Below are 16,194 nucleotides of genomic sequence, written 5' to 3' on the forward strand. Positions count from 1 at the left end.
GGCACCATCAGCTTTCTTCACCACATTTGCTTATACACCTGCTTTGTCTTCAGTGATTGTGTCGGGAAGGTGAGCATCATGGAGTGCCAGTTTAATAGAACAAAGTATTTTTGCATTGAGGGAGTACTTGGAGGTCCAATGTCCATGTGCTACCTTAACAGTAAACCTATACATGTATGCATATAGATCTATTTCTCATATATAAATATATTTGCCTATGTACATGCCTTTATTTAGACCAATATAAATGCCCTTTGCCTCCTAGCTCTTTCCTCTTATTTCCTTTCACCTTCCTCTTGTCCCACTATAATGTTCAGCCCTCATTTGGGTTTCAGTAATTCCTCTCGGTTACATTACCCTTGCTCATGCCCTACCAGGCCTCCTCCTACACCCTCCTCACCACCGATTTGGATCCCTTGTTGTTCCCTTGTCCCTGGGTTTGTTAACACCACTTCCTTTCCCCCTACCTCCCCTTCTCCCATGTACCCCCCCCAGAACTGTTGGTCCCGTTGTTTTCTCCACCAGATTGTTCATCCAGCCTATCTTATTTAGACAGACCTGCAGAGATAGTAACATGCACAAAAACAAGACAGAGCAAAACAAAGCAACAAAAGAAAACAAAATAACAACTAGCCAATGGCAAAAAAACCCAAAAAACAAACAACGAGAAAGAAAAGCTTGTAGTTAGTTCAAGATGTGTTTGTTGACCTTTAGGAGTGTTTTCTGGTCAAGTCTGTGGGGTCCTGAGCCCTGGCCCCAAAGTCTATTTTTGGTACTGAATATTTTTTCTAGGTAATACTTTATGCTATGGTATCATTCCTTAAACTTCTTATTAGTAATGTAATTAAAATATTTTATCTCCATTGCTTTTTTGTATTACTATTTTGAGACTTGTTTGGAGGTTCTAGCAGGAGAGCACAGCACTTGTACACCCTTGACTGAAGGACGGTCCTCCTTCTATCGGGGAAGGTCGTCCTCTTCAACCGAGGACGTACATGGAGTGATGATGGAGGAAGGGGACCTAGCCATCTTAACCCTGGAGGTCAATGGGGTGACAGATGTTGCAGCCAGATCGCCCTCACATCCCGTGTATTATTATTCTTAACTCTTTCTACTTTACAAAAAAACCCCAAAAAAACCCCAAAGAGTGACTTTCTAGAATTAAAAGCACAAGACTGCACTAGAAATGATTTATACTAAGTTCAAGGGGCATTAGATTTAGAAGCTAAGGGAGTATTCTGTTTTCCTTATTTTGTGGCTAGAAGAAAGAAAAGTGGTCATTTAATTATCCCAGCATCACTTGTATTTTATATATTGAAATGAGACTCCGAATGTAAACTGTTCAAGATCACTTCACAGATTATGGTACCGGTCTGTTGCCATCACTCATGGTGAATGCACCACTCCCGTGTGCTCCAGAATAGAATTGCCCCATAGGGTTTTCATGGCGATTGTCTCGAAAGAACAGATTTTTCAGACTTTTCTTCCTGGATCTCCTGGATGGATTTGAACCACACTAACTGTGTTCATCTGGGTAGACTAGAGAAACAAATTCATAGACACTTATATGTGTGTAGGAAAGAGCTTTATATACAAGAGTAATTGAACATTAAGAAAACATCCCAGTCCAGTCCATAAGTCCGATATTAGCCTATATGTCTGATACCGAACTAGAAAGTCCTCTTCAAAGTCACAAAAAACATGCCATGACACCGAATGTAGGAAGATTACAGGCCAGTGGGTGGGAAGTCTTGTGGATCCAGTGGTGGTGTAAGTATCTCAGAGCTGGCAGGGGTCTCCACGTGGTTCCTTCAGCTCTGAGGCTCCAACGGTCATCGGCCTCTGAGAGAAAAAGAGAGAGAGGCTGTATTTGAAGGAGGAAGAAGGGAATGTTATAAAAATGTATCAAATGCTTAATAGAAAGTTATGTATTAGTCAAAGGTTAGTGCTAAGGGAGGGACCCAGAGTGACTGGGCTCGGCCTCTAGTGCCTGGATGGGAGGGGAGGGGGAGGAGGGGAGGGGAGGGGAGGGGAATGGAATGAAAATCTATTTCCATTCATTCTTGGGGAGTATGGGTAAGTAGTGGAGATGGCAAAACAAACATAGTATCTAGTACCAGTAGGATGGGTATTAGGAACTCTGATGTGGTTTAACTTTCCAGTGCAAACTATAATTGGATTGTATATAACCCATGAGAATGCTAGTATTAAAAGTTGTTTTATGGACAGGATTTCCAAACGTGACAGTTTGTATTTTATATTCTTTTTTCTGCCTCTGCTTCTGTTCCTTCCTTCCTTTCAACTTCTGTTGCCCTATTTTGGCATCCTGTAGGACTTTTTCTCATTTCTTTTCTCTGTTAGCTACGTAATGGTATGGTGGTATTTAAAATCCCTACTTTACGTAAATTTTAATCTTGTTCCTAATTTTTTCGCTCATTGTTGATCAGTTCAAACTTCTTTGGCTTGGAATCCGAATGATTACTTGATAAGAAGCAATTTGTGGTTAAGTGTAAATGACCAATTGGCCATTTAAATGTCAAAATAATTTTCTAAATAATCAGGCATTTGCCTAGTTAGCAGAGCTTTAGAGAGACCATTTTGTACAATCTGTATTTATTTTTATTTATTTATTTGCCCTCCTATCTCCTACCTCCTAAATATTTTGAATGAAATTCAGTAATAGGAAGATGCTGTAAGTACCATATTTATTATCTGTTAGTTTCTATGTCATTTCTAATGATAGAATGCCAGGAAAATAGGAACATTGCCTGGTTAAAATCTTTTACCTTAATGAAGGTAATAGATGGTTGTCATCTTAGACTAGTTTATGTACTTTCTATTTTCTTCCACATTTCTTTTAATTCTTTATCAATTTTATAATAAATTATTTTTCAGCAAGCTTAGTTAGGTGAGGCCTAAGAAACAGTACTCTATTTTCTGAGTTCTGAAAGTTTGCCTGTTCGTCCTATAAAGGCACTAGGTCTGAAGGTAATAGAGTCAGATGATACCACTGGAAAAATCCAGGTGATATTTTAGCATTTTGATGAAGGTAATCTGTTTGAAATAAAATCTTATGTAAAGTGTATCATGTAGGTGACTTTTATCCATTCTGTATTCTTAAGCATACTTTTCTCTTCTGACCCTGTTTTTCCCTGATAGTGTGTGCAGTGGCAGTAAGGAACTGCTTAGAGTGTCAGCAGCATTCACAGCGGAAAACTCAAGGGGATACAGCCAGGGGCCCGAAGGCAATCCCTGGCCTGATTCCCATGGGGAAGTCTGCAGCAAAGGTAAGAATACAGAATGCAGTTCTGATTTCATTATTGAGATCTGAAAATTATTTGTTCATTCCAACCTAAAGTTAAATAAATCTGACAGGATTCCCAGTACAGTGAACCCTCGTTTATCGCGGTTAATTGGTTCTAGACCCTACCGTGATAAATGAAATTCCGTGAAGTAGGATTCCTTATTAGGACTTGTCATGATGCGCTTTGCTTCCTTGTTGAAAGTGAAAGTAGCCGTAGCACGGATGTTTTTCCTCTTTACGAACGGAAGACTCATTCAAGTCGAAATGGCGTGCAACCTCCACGATTTTCTTGCCATCTTTGATCATATCCAAAAGTTTTACCTTTTCCTGGATGGTGAGCATCTTCCTCTGGCGCTTATTTTTATTGTCAGAAGGCTTAGAAGAAGCAGCTCGTTTAGGAGCCATCATAGGGCTTGGATAAAATTTCTTAAAAATCGCAAACAATTACAGTACACTGAACAAAAGCAAAAATGCATCTGATATGTAGCTCCGATACGTAGCGATGCAGACAGAAGCGTGTACAGTATGAGCCAATCAGTGGCAGTAATGACAGAGCATGCGCTGTTACGCAAAAACCGCGATAGAGTGAAGCTGCAGAAGTCGAAGCGCGAAGTGGCGAGGGTTCCCTGTATAGTTATTTTAAGCTTTGGATATAACATTCAAATATTTGTGTCTAAATATACAGTAAAGATTTGATTATACTTAATCTTGTCTGCTTTTCTAAATGTTTACTTTCCTTGATGATTCCTTTTCCTTCAGAGATGTCTATTTGTATTTCTTGTACTTGGTGAGGTATTTTGCAGCTTGGTTCTCTCTGTGTGACTCTGCTGTACCTGCCCTATACCTTATCTTCACCTTGTGCGTCACACCCCTCACCTGAACCCCTCCAAAAAAGAAAGATATGAGTAGGAGAAACACAACAAAATTGGAGAAAGGATTGTTGTAGCATTAGTACAAAATGTAGCACTTAGAATACTGTGTTACCAGCTTGCTGAAGGTGGTGGATGACAATGGGAAGCCAAATTCCATTTGCAGGGTCCACATATGGAGTAAGCCTCTGGTCAATCCCCTCTGACCACAGACCAGGGATGTGGATAGTGCTGTCGTGCACACTGCAGCTGTCTTTTGTTTTTGTATTGTTGTATGTTTCCTGTCAATGAAATCCAGGGCAAGTGAAGCTATCAAGACAGGGAATGCAGGTTTCTTGCAGACTCTGGCAGGGGAAGTTGGGGTAAAGGGGGAGCTGATAACAGTGAGTACAAGACAGAAGAAATGGTTCTAAAATTGATTGTGGAGATGATTGTACAACTTTTAATATGATTGAACTATTGAATGATAAGTGAATTATATGCCAGTAAAACTATTAAAGAATAAAATCAACTGGATTTTAAAAAGAGAATACTGTGTTTATTTTTGAAATGATGTCTCAATGTGTGTGTACATATTTTTGGTCTATAGAGCCCAGTGGATATTGTAACTGGTGGCATATCTCCAGTAAGAGATCTGGACAGACTCCTACAAGACATGGATATTAATCGGCTCAGGGCAGTAGTCTTCAGAGACATAGTAAGTTATTTCTTTCATACACTTTATTGGCTTATACATTTTTCTTTCTAATTCCAAAGCATTTAGAGTAAGAACACTGGTGTGTGTGTGTGTGTGTGTGTGTGTTGATAGTCTATTTGAGGTAGGGAGTTCTCTTGACAATGATTTGTAAACATTAGGCAACTGGAAAGGATTATCTAAATGGGGTTAACTTCAAAAAGACTATTTTGTAAAAGTTATCAGAAGAATACTGATATGGCAGGGGCCCCTTTGGATAGGCCACTGATATTCAGATGAACGTTTGAGTAAAGGTGAGTTGTAGTCAGGAGGAAGGGCCTCCTGCTCTGTCTCGCAAACACTTTATGTTCAATCCTGGACATGTGCTTGTCGGGCGAGTAAAAGCACTCTTTAACGGTCCTCTGTCATCCTCTTGTGTATCCGATGTGTATCTGATAGTCTCACTTTTTTCCCCCTCATTGATGTTGGTGTTTTAGCAAAACTGGTATCGTAGTTTTTATGTTTTTTAATTTTTGTGATTTGAAGTGTAAGTAATCAGCTGTTTACATATAGTGATAATTTTGATTTAATCTTATAAAAGACATTAGAATCTATCTTTTTAGACTCCATTATTTACATGTCAGCCTCTGATTTTTCATGCTATGCAAATATAAAACTACGCATTTAAAAAAATCTGTTTAATATTTGCTCTGGGGAATTTAGAAATTTTCCTGTGATTCTTGATGGATTTGTACATATTTATTTTAAAATACTGTCATACAAAAGAAAATGAAAACCTACTGTGTAAGTGGCATAATCAATTTCTTTTCCTTTTTCTCAGGAGGATAGTAAACAAGCCCAATTCTTGGCCTTGGCTGTTGTGTACTTTATCTCTGTTTTGATGGTCTCGAAATATAGAGACATTCTGGAACCTCAAAATGAAAAGCGTAGCCAATCATTTAAGGAGACAAGCCGGGAAAGTGGGAATGTGTCCCTCCGTGGTAAGTTTTTGAATTTTGTTCCCTAACGTCCAAAGCTCAGGTAAATTATTACGTCCACTTCACAGTGTTTTTGTAATTTAAATATTTATATATGAAACAAAAACATATATATTTCTTTCTACTAAAGACTAAGCTAAATAGTTTTAAATTATTATGCAAGTAATTTCAGTCGAGAAATAATTGTTTTCTTTAAATTAAGCCATCTGCTTAAAAGATAAGAAAATGTTATTGTTTACCATAAAAAGTTAAAATGTTTTGCTTATTGAAGAATTTTCTAAGAATGAGAAACTCACTTTCTCTTAGGAGAGGTAGAATGTTTATAAGTAATTAATAATTGGAATTTCATAAGTAGCTCTCAGTTATAGAAGTATAATTTTTTAAAGTCTGAATTATTGAAGTTATTAATTTAGTTAATAAAAGTCTGTTAAAAGAGAGATTTATTTGTTCAAGAAAAATTTTTTTTCAGTACCAAATAGATGCTTGAATAAAACACATATCTTTGTTCTCATAAAACTTATATTTTTATGTGAGAATATAGAAAGTAGCAATGAATAGAAGTATTTCAAACTTTGTTTTGTTAATTAGATGAAGATTTAAGAAGGTTTTCATAGTTTGGCTTCAGAAGTTCACACACATTCTGATTTGACGTAGCTATTGCTTATCTCACTTCCTCCTTGAGTCTCCTCCTTTTTGGATCCTCTGACTTTGGTTCTTGGGGAAATGCTGCCCTTTTGATTTTAAATGGTTGATAATTCTATCATGGAGGGGAATTTATTTCCAGACCTGAGGGGTGGCTAAAAGCCATAGTCTTTGGGGTCACACCATTCTCCATCTGATCAGTAAGTCTGGTCTCTTTTATGACTGTCAGTTTTGCTCCATCTTTTTTTTTTTTTTTCACTACTTTATTCAGATCGTTTTTTCAGAACAGTGAGTAGTCGTAGTCAGGCACCATCTAGTTCTTCTGGCTTTAGGGTTGTGGATACTAATGTTTGCATAGTCCATTAGTCCACTGGACTAATAGGGTCCGTGTAGTTTTCTATTTGGGGGGGGGCTTTTTATGTCCGGATGTGGAGAGACCAGTAGTTGCATCTTAGATGAATTTTAAGACTCTATTTGATACTCACTGAATTGGGATGTAGAATTGACTTAGCTAACTACATTTTGCCAGTTGAACCTGGTGTCCCCCATGATGTTGGTCCTGATACTCCAGGCCCAGGGACCCATTCACTTAAACTTTAGTCTTTGGTTGTTTGTAAGAAGTTTGAATAATTTTGTACCCTGTATATTCCACCATATTTATTTCCTGCAAAAATGAATCCACATATACAGATACCGTCTGTCAAACCTATATGTGTTCATGGGTATACTCCCATTCTTATTCCTACACTTGTTCCACCTGCATGTCTATCCAAGCATCTACCACCACTAATGTGAGATCAAAACCAAAAAACCAAACTCACTGCCATTGAGTCAATTCCAACTCTGAATGACCCTGTTAGAACTACCCGTACAGGTTTCCAAGACTTACCTTTTCTTTTTTAACATTTTATTAGGGGCTCATACAACTGTTATCCCAGTCCATACACACATCAGTTGTGTAAAGCGCATTTGTACATCGTTTCTCAAAACATTTTCTCTCCATTTAAACCCCCGACATTAGGTCCTCATTTTTCCCCTCCCTCCCCGCTCCCCCCTCCCTCATGAGTCCTTGATAGTTTATAAATGGGTATTTTGTCATATCTTGCCCTGTCCGACGCAAGACTTACCTTTTCACAGGAGTAGAAAGCCTCGTCTTTTTCCTGTGTAGCGGCTGGTGGTTTCAAACTGCTGGTCTTGCTGTTAGCAGCTCAGTGTGTAACTACTGTCCCACTATTGTAAGATAGTGTATTATAAAATAAGAAAATTGTTTAGGGGCCATGTCTGACCTCACTTGGCTACACAAACCAACCAACCAGCCAACCAACCAACCAACCAACAACAAAACAAACCCAAATTCACTGCCATTGAGTCCATTTGAATGACAGCAACCTTACGGGACAGTGTGGGTTTCTGAGACTATAACTCTTTATGGGAGTAGAGAGCCTCATCTTTCTCCCACAGAGATAGAACTATGCCACCAGGGTTCCTACATGGCTCCACAGGGGTAAGGAAAATCAAACTCATTAGTAGCACTGCCCCAGGCTAATTTCTACGTGACTGATTTCCATCCATCCCTCACAAGGCACTCTGAGTCTCAGCTGGTTTCGAGAATTCATAGCATTGGCCACACACAATTCACAGACGGTGCCCATGATTATAGGGTTTATATGGGAGGCTAACAGGTTACAATTCAGGTGAGAAATGCTCAGGATACACTTGTTCAGCCAGCACTGTTTCTTCTCTGCCATCTGTGTAAGTAGATTTCTCTCTGGCACTCAGCCTCCTGGCCTGGTCTCTCCTGCTTGAGCAATACTGCAAAGCTCTTTTAGGGTTGTTTAATAAATGTCCAAAGGGCATGCTGGTTTAGCATAAGGCTCAATCCAAAGGCACTCCACTCTAGATCCATGGGTTAGCAACCCTAGCTCATCCAATTAAGTGCTCAGAGACACAGCACCCCACCTCCAGCTTTACTTGATCTAGGCGGGGAAGCCCCCCACTCTGATACTCTGGCTCCTGGTTCTGCTGCTCTGCTTCTCCTCTCGTGTCAAAGCTATCTCCTGGTTCAAGGAGCTTCAATGTGCAGGGACCTCAGAGTCAAAGGGATGCGTTCCAAGCCTAGCTCTTCTGGTAGCGAGATTCCTTTTCTTCTTTCTGATATGTCTGAGTTTGTACTCAGAAGGATGGTGATTACAGTGGACCCTGTTAACAATCACTCACAGATGAATCATATAAGCTAATTAATATATTTCCTCACCTTTTACCAGGCCCATCAGGAAAACTGGAGGCCATTGGTGGAATTAATAAAGGTTAGGGGAAGAAGAGCCATATTAAAGACGTCACTGTATTCCATGTATTTAACAGCATTTGCCTTTGTTGTCTTTAACTTTTGGAAGCCTCCCAGTGCCTCCCTCTGCCTCCATCATTTTTTCCTAATCTACATCTTATTCTTTCCCCTTTAGAGTAGTTATCACTTGCCAGTTTTCTAGCCCATCCCATCCTTTGTAGCCATTAATGTTCCTTTTATTGTGAAAACATGTTCTTGACTTTTTCTACTATACATATTTTTTAAATCATTTTATTAGGGGCTCATACAACTCTTAACACAATCCATACATACATCAATTGTGTAAAGCACATTTGTACATTCATTGCCCTCTTCATTCTCAAAACATTTGCTTTCCATTTATTCTATACATATTTTAAAAATATATTGATTACTTGGGAGGAGAAGGCGTGGTCAATGAGTATATTTTAATAATTGAAGAGTATTTTAGAAGGTGATTAAGTGCTAATTCACAAAATAGAATAGGATAAAAACACCGGGAATTAGAAATGGGGATAGGTTTTAATTTAAGGGAAACAGGAACCATTTGAAGGCTTTGAGAGTATGTGCATGTCTTCCAACTTGTATTTTAAAATAGCCTTCTGAATTTTTGGTTGATATCACGAATGCGAAAGCAAGGAAAATCAGGGGTTTGGTTATCTGTTGTTGCATAACTCCCTGCAAGCTTAGAAGCTTAAGACCACAGCATCTCACTCCTTTTCATGATTGTATGAGTTGCATTTGTCAGGTCACAGTGGGGGTGACATATCTCTGCTCCAGATGATGCTTGCTGGGGTAAAAAGTCTCAGGTGGCTTCTTGGTTCACATGCTATTACCTTTGCTAGGATGCCTTTGTAGCTGAGGATAACTGATGGAAACAGCTCATTTGTAGCTCTATCTAAGGGTGTGGTACTTGCTGTTAGTTGGATTTCTAGATTTTACTCCATTAATTCTGAGAACCTTTGTGTTAGGCTGAGTTCACTAGAGAAAGAAACCCAGAGTTGAGAACCTCTGCTGTACAGATTCATGCAACCACGTGCAATAATGCAAAATGCTGGAAGGTCATAGGCCAGTTGGTGCAAATTCATGTGGATCCAGTGGTGGTGGATGGATCTCCAGGGCTCTGGCAGGTCTCAGCCTCAGGGCTTGCCAACAGGAAGGTGAAACAGAGAGAGAGAGAGAGAGAGAGAGGGAGGGAGTGAGGGAGAGAGAGAGAAAGAGAGTTATCAAGATCCTCCTTGTGAGATTTTCCATGCCCACCAGGAGGTACCATCAGGGTGTGACCTGATTGACAGGCTAAACTCCACCCCTTCACTTCTATATCTTCAAGTTGACACAATGTTACGTAACTACCACAACCTCTTTTTCTCCCCATGGCTTCTCTGAATGTTATTTCTACATGTTCTGTCTGGCAAGGTAGCCCGATTTTATTACAGAGCAGCTCTGGGATTCCAAGAGTACAAAAGCTTTTAGATCTTCTTAGAGCTTGGGCCCATTACTGGCATCATGCAATTTAGGTATTCTATTGGTTAACGTAAGTTAAGTTCAGCCCTGATTGGAGAATTTTGCAAGAGGATGTGTATTAGGAGGCATGGCTCAATAGGCTCTTTAAAGTACCTCAGTCTATACTACGAAAAACTCAACCTAACTCACAGGCATCGAGTAATTTCAGACTCACTAACTCTCCTGGACAGGGTAGAGTTGCAGGATAGTGTATTTTTAAGAAAAGAAAAATCATGTCTGACCTCTGTTGGCTTCCCAAACCAAAAATACAAAATAAAACAAATAAACTATTTGACTCAGAGTGACCCTATGGGACTACACCCGTGGTCATATTTGAGATGGTGAAAAGCAAATTCCAGATATATTTTGAAGGTCTAGACAACAGGATTTTTATATATTGTTGTTGTCAGGGGCCATCCAGTCAGCTCGGACCCATAGGGACCCTGTGCACAACAGAGCGAAACACTGCATGGTGCTGTGCAGTACTTCTTCCCAAACGGATTGGCTTGTCCTTTTAGCTGTCCATGGTACTTTCAATACTCTTCTCTAGCACCACAGTTCAAATTCATTGATTCTGCTTTGGTCTGCTTTATTCAATGTCCAACTCTCACATGTGTATGATGCAACAGAAAATGCTGTGGTTTGGGTCAGGCACACCTTAGTCCTCAAAGTAATACCATATATTCATATTATTAAAGATCCTTTACCTCTATCCTTAGGATTTGGAACTTTATCAAGATCGGTAATTAGCAGCCTTATTTGGCTACCTGTTGTAGCTTGGAGGGTTTTCTCTTGAGTTTTATTATCAATCATAATTATGAAATCCATGTTTGGATATGTAGCCCCCCACCCCCAAGGGGACGAATAACAGAAATGTGGGTGAATGTAAGATACAAAATAATAATAACAATATATAACTGATCAAGGACTCATGAAGGTGGGAGTGTAGGGGAGGGAGGGGAAAAATGAGTTGCTTATACCAAGGGCTCAAGTAGAAAATGTTTTGGAAATGATGATGATGGCAATATATGTACACATATGCTTGATACAATTGATGATTGATGTATGGAATGTTATAAAAGCTGTAAGAGCCCCCAATAAAATGATTAAAGAAAAAAAATCCATATTTGTCTATAATTAATTTTATCCTCAACTATAATATACATTTACCATAAAAGTATGATTCCTATTAAGACTTCTTTCACAGAATGGTAGGCTTTCTTGATTTAGAAGGAAGTACCAACAGACTGTAATGTTGGTCCCATTCCTTAGAGTACTGGCTTATCCTGTCAACATCTTGTTGCATGTATGTTGGATTAGAAAAAAATGTAACTAGTGGGGACTCCATCCAAATGCTTCATGTCTGGAAATGACTTACTGTGATATGAAAGGATAGACTAGGCTAGTGTCATGGTCTATGTGAGAGATGAAGAGGAATTCAAGTAGGATAAATGATTTGCAGTTGTTGTTTGGAACAAATGACATAGTTTGGAAATATAGGAATGACTGAACCCAATGAGAGAAGTAAGTCCTTGGCAATGGAGCTCTTTATATGACATTGATCTTTCTTACCCAGAAGTATCTCAAATTGCAAGCCTCTGATTTTGAAACACCTGTATTTTCAGAATTATTTTATTTCTAATAAATATAGCAGAGAAGTGGTTGACTGTCTATATAGATTTTATGTGGGGCTTTATATGGTAGTGGCTGTATTTATTCTTTAGTTTTACTCTGAATTTTAACGATAGGCATAGTTGTAGCACATTTCATACATTATCTATTTGGCTTTTGCCTTTTAGGATATCTTACATGTTCTATAATTTGAAATAATAGAATAAAGCAGCAGTTAGAGCTGTACCTTAAAAATTTTATTCTGAATACTTTAAATTTTTTTTCTTCTCTTTCTGTCTAAGATGTAGAGAATACACCACCAGCGGTCAGCCCTGTGCCTGTGGCCCCTGGGGAAGAATCAGAAAGGATGTCAGCTGCACGGAGGAGGAGAGATTCGGGCACTGGGGAAGAAACAGCTACTGGAGCAGGAAGCAGTGCGGGTGTGACCCCTCAGGCGGCACCTTCTAGTGTCAGTGCTGGGCCTGATGCAGTTAGTGAGGTGCTTTGCACTCTTTCTTTAGAAGTCAATAAATCTCAGGAAACCAAAAATGATGGAGGAAATGAGTCGGAGAACAAGGCAGCACCATCAGTTCCAGTTTCAAAAAATGTGAACGTGAAGGACATTCTCCGAAGCTTGGTCAACATACCAGCTGATGGAGTCACAGTGGATCCTGCCCTCCTGCCGCCAGCCTGCCTTGGAGCCCTGGGTGACCTTTCAGTCGAACAGCCTGTGCAGTTCCGGTCTTTTGACAGGTACTGTGAACAGTGTTTGCCTTTGAGATAAGTATATTTCAAAATGATGAAGATTTAAAGTTAAACTGGAATTCAGTTTAACTCTGCTAAGCGTTGTAACTTCAGCACCCGAAAGAGATGTTTTGTTCTAGTTGATAAACATTACAAGGATTTTTTTAATATGGCTTATTTTCCATTTCAAAGTTTTATTTATTAATAGGTGATTTAAGAATATATTAAGTTTGCACGATGAACTACAATGCTTTTTTTGTTGTTGTTGAAACTGAAATATTCTGTACTTTCCGATGGCTATCATTGACCCCCTTGATACCAGTACAGTACTAAAAAAGATTTTTCCTTTGTGGGGGAAAAATCGAGATCTGCATTTGAAGAGGAGCCCTGGTAGCATGGTGGTTATGTGTTGGGCTGCAAGTTTAGCAGTTAGAAACCACCAGCTGCTCTGGGAGAGAAAAGCAAGACTTTCTACTCTCACAAAAAGTCTTAGAAACCTAGAGGCGCAGTTCTACCCTGTCCTATAGGGTGTCCAGGAGTCGGAACCAACTCCATTCGACTTGTCGCTGTGGTTTGTAATGGTGGATTCTAACAGATTGAGGAATTGAAGATTCTCAGCGCCCTGAAAGCTTGGGAAAGCTAACAACACATTTCTCACTGTGTTGGCTCTACTGTGATGGCATGTGTATCCATGTGATTTTGTAGCTTGTGCCACTGGTATTTCAGATACTATCAGGGCCACTGCAGGGGACAGGTTTCAGTGGAGCTTCCCAGACATGAGTGAACTGAAATGGATTGATGTTGGTCATTTTCAGACAGACAGTCCTATGGTTTACTACGCTGGGAATGACAAATCTAAGAGAAATGGTGTCCCATTCATCTTCAAAAAGAATATTTCAAAGTCTGTCTTGAAGTATACTGCTGTTTTTGATAAGACAACATCTATTCGCCTCTGAAGAAGTCCAGTTAATGTTGTGTACCAACCGCTAAAGCTAATGATAAAGAAACTGAAGAATTCTACCAACATTTTCTGAGATTGATCAACCATGCAGTAAAGATGCATTGAGGATTATTGGCAATTACAATGTGAAAGTTGACACCAAAGAGGAATGGCAGTGGTTGGAAAACATGGCCTTGGGGTAATAAAAGCAAAGCTGGAGATTGCATGGTAACATTTTGCAAGACCGGTGACTTCTTGATCTGTCTTGGATGAAGTGCTACCAAATTTTTTTTTTAGGAGAGAAAATTCCGTGGCCTTTATGTTGTATACTTTGGATGTTGTCAGGGGGCACCAGTCCCTAGAGATGGACATCACATTTGGCAGATTATCAGTGATAAAGAGGAAGAGACACAATGACACATTGACTGCAACAGTGAGATCAAACATGATAATAATTGTTGTGCATAGGGTTGCTATCTTTCAGAACCAACTTGGTGGCAGGTAACAGCAACAAGAAGATTCTCTGAAAGAACATAGGAAATAGTTACCTCAGTAGAGGGTCTATAAGATTTCCCGAGTGAATAATACCTTGGTCCTTGGCTTTGCACGGATGAAAGTATTCACACCGAAGTCCACTTTGTTATCCAAGTCGGTTTTTATGAAGGACAGAATAAGTGTCAGGTTTAACAGTCTCAAAAGGGTACACGCTATTTCAGGGAAGAGTGCCAAGCTGCACTGGGCTGAACAGCTGAACATAAGCAACCTCATGGAACAGCTCACCCACATGTTCGGATTGGCGGGAGTCCCAGGAGGCCAGAAGCCCAAGAAACCTAGAGGCCAAGGCAAAGGCTTAGCCCAGAGGCTTTGCACCCCAAGCGGGCCCAGAGTGGGCCCTAAGGGGACATGCCCAGGCAGCAGTGTGTCCTGATTCTGTTGAGGAACAGGGTAAAAGAGCGGCTGCCTTCCCACAGCCAGGATCTTTAAAACCTCTGGCTGGGGAGCCATGGGTGATGGTACTGGTTGATCCCATTGGTGTGTTAAGGCCACCTGGGTGATGTCATGGGCCTTGGCCTAGTTTGGACCTCCCAAGGTGTATCTCCCACATGGCTCCGGGGCTTGAATTTGAGCATGCTCAGTTTGGGTGTCTTCACTGGTGTGTAATAAGTCTCCTGATTTCCTTCCATCCTTCTCTAGGGGGCCTGTGCAGGCATGGGAGAGACCATCCCCCTTCTCCCTGAATCTAACTACATGCCTAACAGTTCTTTTTGGAATCATCTGCCCTTTTGACTTCTTTTATCTACTTCAGTGTTTGAGCACTATTTTTGTGTTAGGCTGGGTTGACTAGAGAAACAAATTCAGTGACACTTTATATATGTAAGAAAGAACTTTTATATCAAGAAGTAATTGTATATCAGGAAAACATCCCAACCTAGTCCGATACTAGTCCATAAGTCCCTCTTCAGACTCATACAGCCACATGCAACGATGCAGAATGCAGAAATATCAGAGGCTGGTAGGTGCAAAGTCTTGTGGATCCAAAAGTGGCAAAATCATCACAGGACTCTGGCAGGTCCCATAGTGAGTTGCTAGCAGGAAGGTGAAGGCAGAGAGAGAAGGGGGTGTTCCCAGGACCCCCTTGATGAGAAGGTCATGCCCACAAGGAGGCAGCATCAGGCTGTGAACTGATTGACATGTTGAATACCACCCCTACACTGCTGTATAGTTTGAAGTTGTCATGAGATTATGTAGCTACCATAGTCTTGGAGGGATGAGACAGGTAGAAGTTCTGTTTATTTAAGGGAAATGACATATTTGTAGAGTATATAGAATCACAGCTATATTTATTACTAAATTCAAATGTCTTTATTTATAAAATAGACTATATAATAGTATTTCTAATATTATGTAGAAATTATAGAACAAGATCATTAGTACCATATGCATGTCAAATTTTGTGAAAGTTAATTCAGTTATAAATTTTACAACATGACAGCCTAATGTAGGAATTAGAATACTGGCTCTAGAAATCAACCTAAGCTGGCTTTTAGCCCTGGTTGTAGCACTTATTTGTGGATTTGAAAAAACAACCCCTATCTGTAAGCCAAAATTTCTCCATCACTTAATTGTGAATAGTGATATTGCTTATAATTAATCTATTATTGTCGATATGAAGAAATCACTTTAGAGGTCAGATTGGCTCTTGTATTGTGGTAGTTATATAATCTGTAATTAATTTGAGACTCGAAAGTGAAGGGATGGAGCTTAGCCTGTCAGTCAGGTTGCAGCTTGATGACCTCATTTGGAGGCGCTATGGAGATAAAATAGCTCGTTGGAGGCGGGGCACACGCTAACTCCCTGTGAGACATTACTGACAACAAGCTACATGGACACACATTGATGGAGCCAGAGCCTTGGAGCTGGAGGAGCCATATGGAGACCCACGCCAGTGCAAAGATGCTTCTACTGCCATGGGATCCACAAGATATTGGATATATGGGCTAATATCGGACTTATGGACTTGATCTGGACTGGGCTGGGATGTTTTCTCAATATTCAATTGCTCTTGTATATAAAGCTCTTTCTTTCT

At 39.9% G+C, this 16,194-nt stretch overlaps 1 protein-coding gene across 1 annotated transcript in view; it reads left to right on the forward strand.

The window, feature by feature from the left end:
• Positions 1-16,194, forward strand: part of LRBA (LPS responsive beige-like anchor protein) — a 752,417-nt gene that overhangs the window by 184,739 nt on the left and 551,484 nt on the right. Inside the window, exons 25-28 of the mRNA XM_045295806.1 lie at positions 3,160-3,287; positions 4,763-4,870; positions 5,688-5,847; positions 12,226-12,676. Coding sequence (XP_045151741.1) covers positions 3,160-3,287; positions 4,763-4,870; positions 5,688-5,847; positions 12,226-12,676 — 847 coding nt within the window. The remainder of the gene's footprint in view (positions 1-3,159; positions 3,288-4,762; positions 4,871-5,687; positions 5,848-12,225; positions 12,677-16,194) is intronic.

This window comes from Echinops telfairi, unplaced genomic scaffold (assembly GCF_000313985.2).
Source record: "Echinops telfairi isolate 266 unplaced genomic scaffold, ASM31398v2 ScPeMD7_5868;HRSCAF=6743_1, whole genome shotgun sequence".
Lineage (NCBI taxonomy): Eukaryota > Metazoa > Chordata > Mammalia > Afrosoricida > Tenrecidae > Echinops > Echinops telfairi.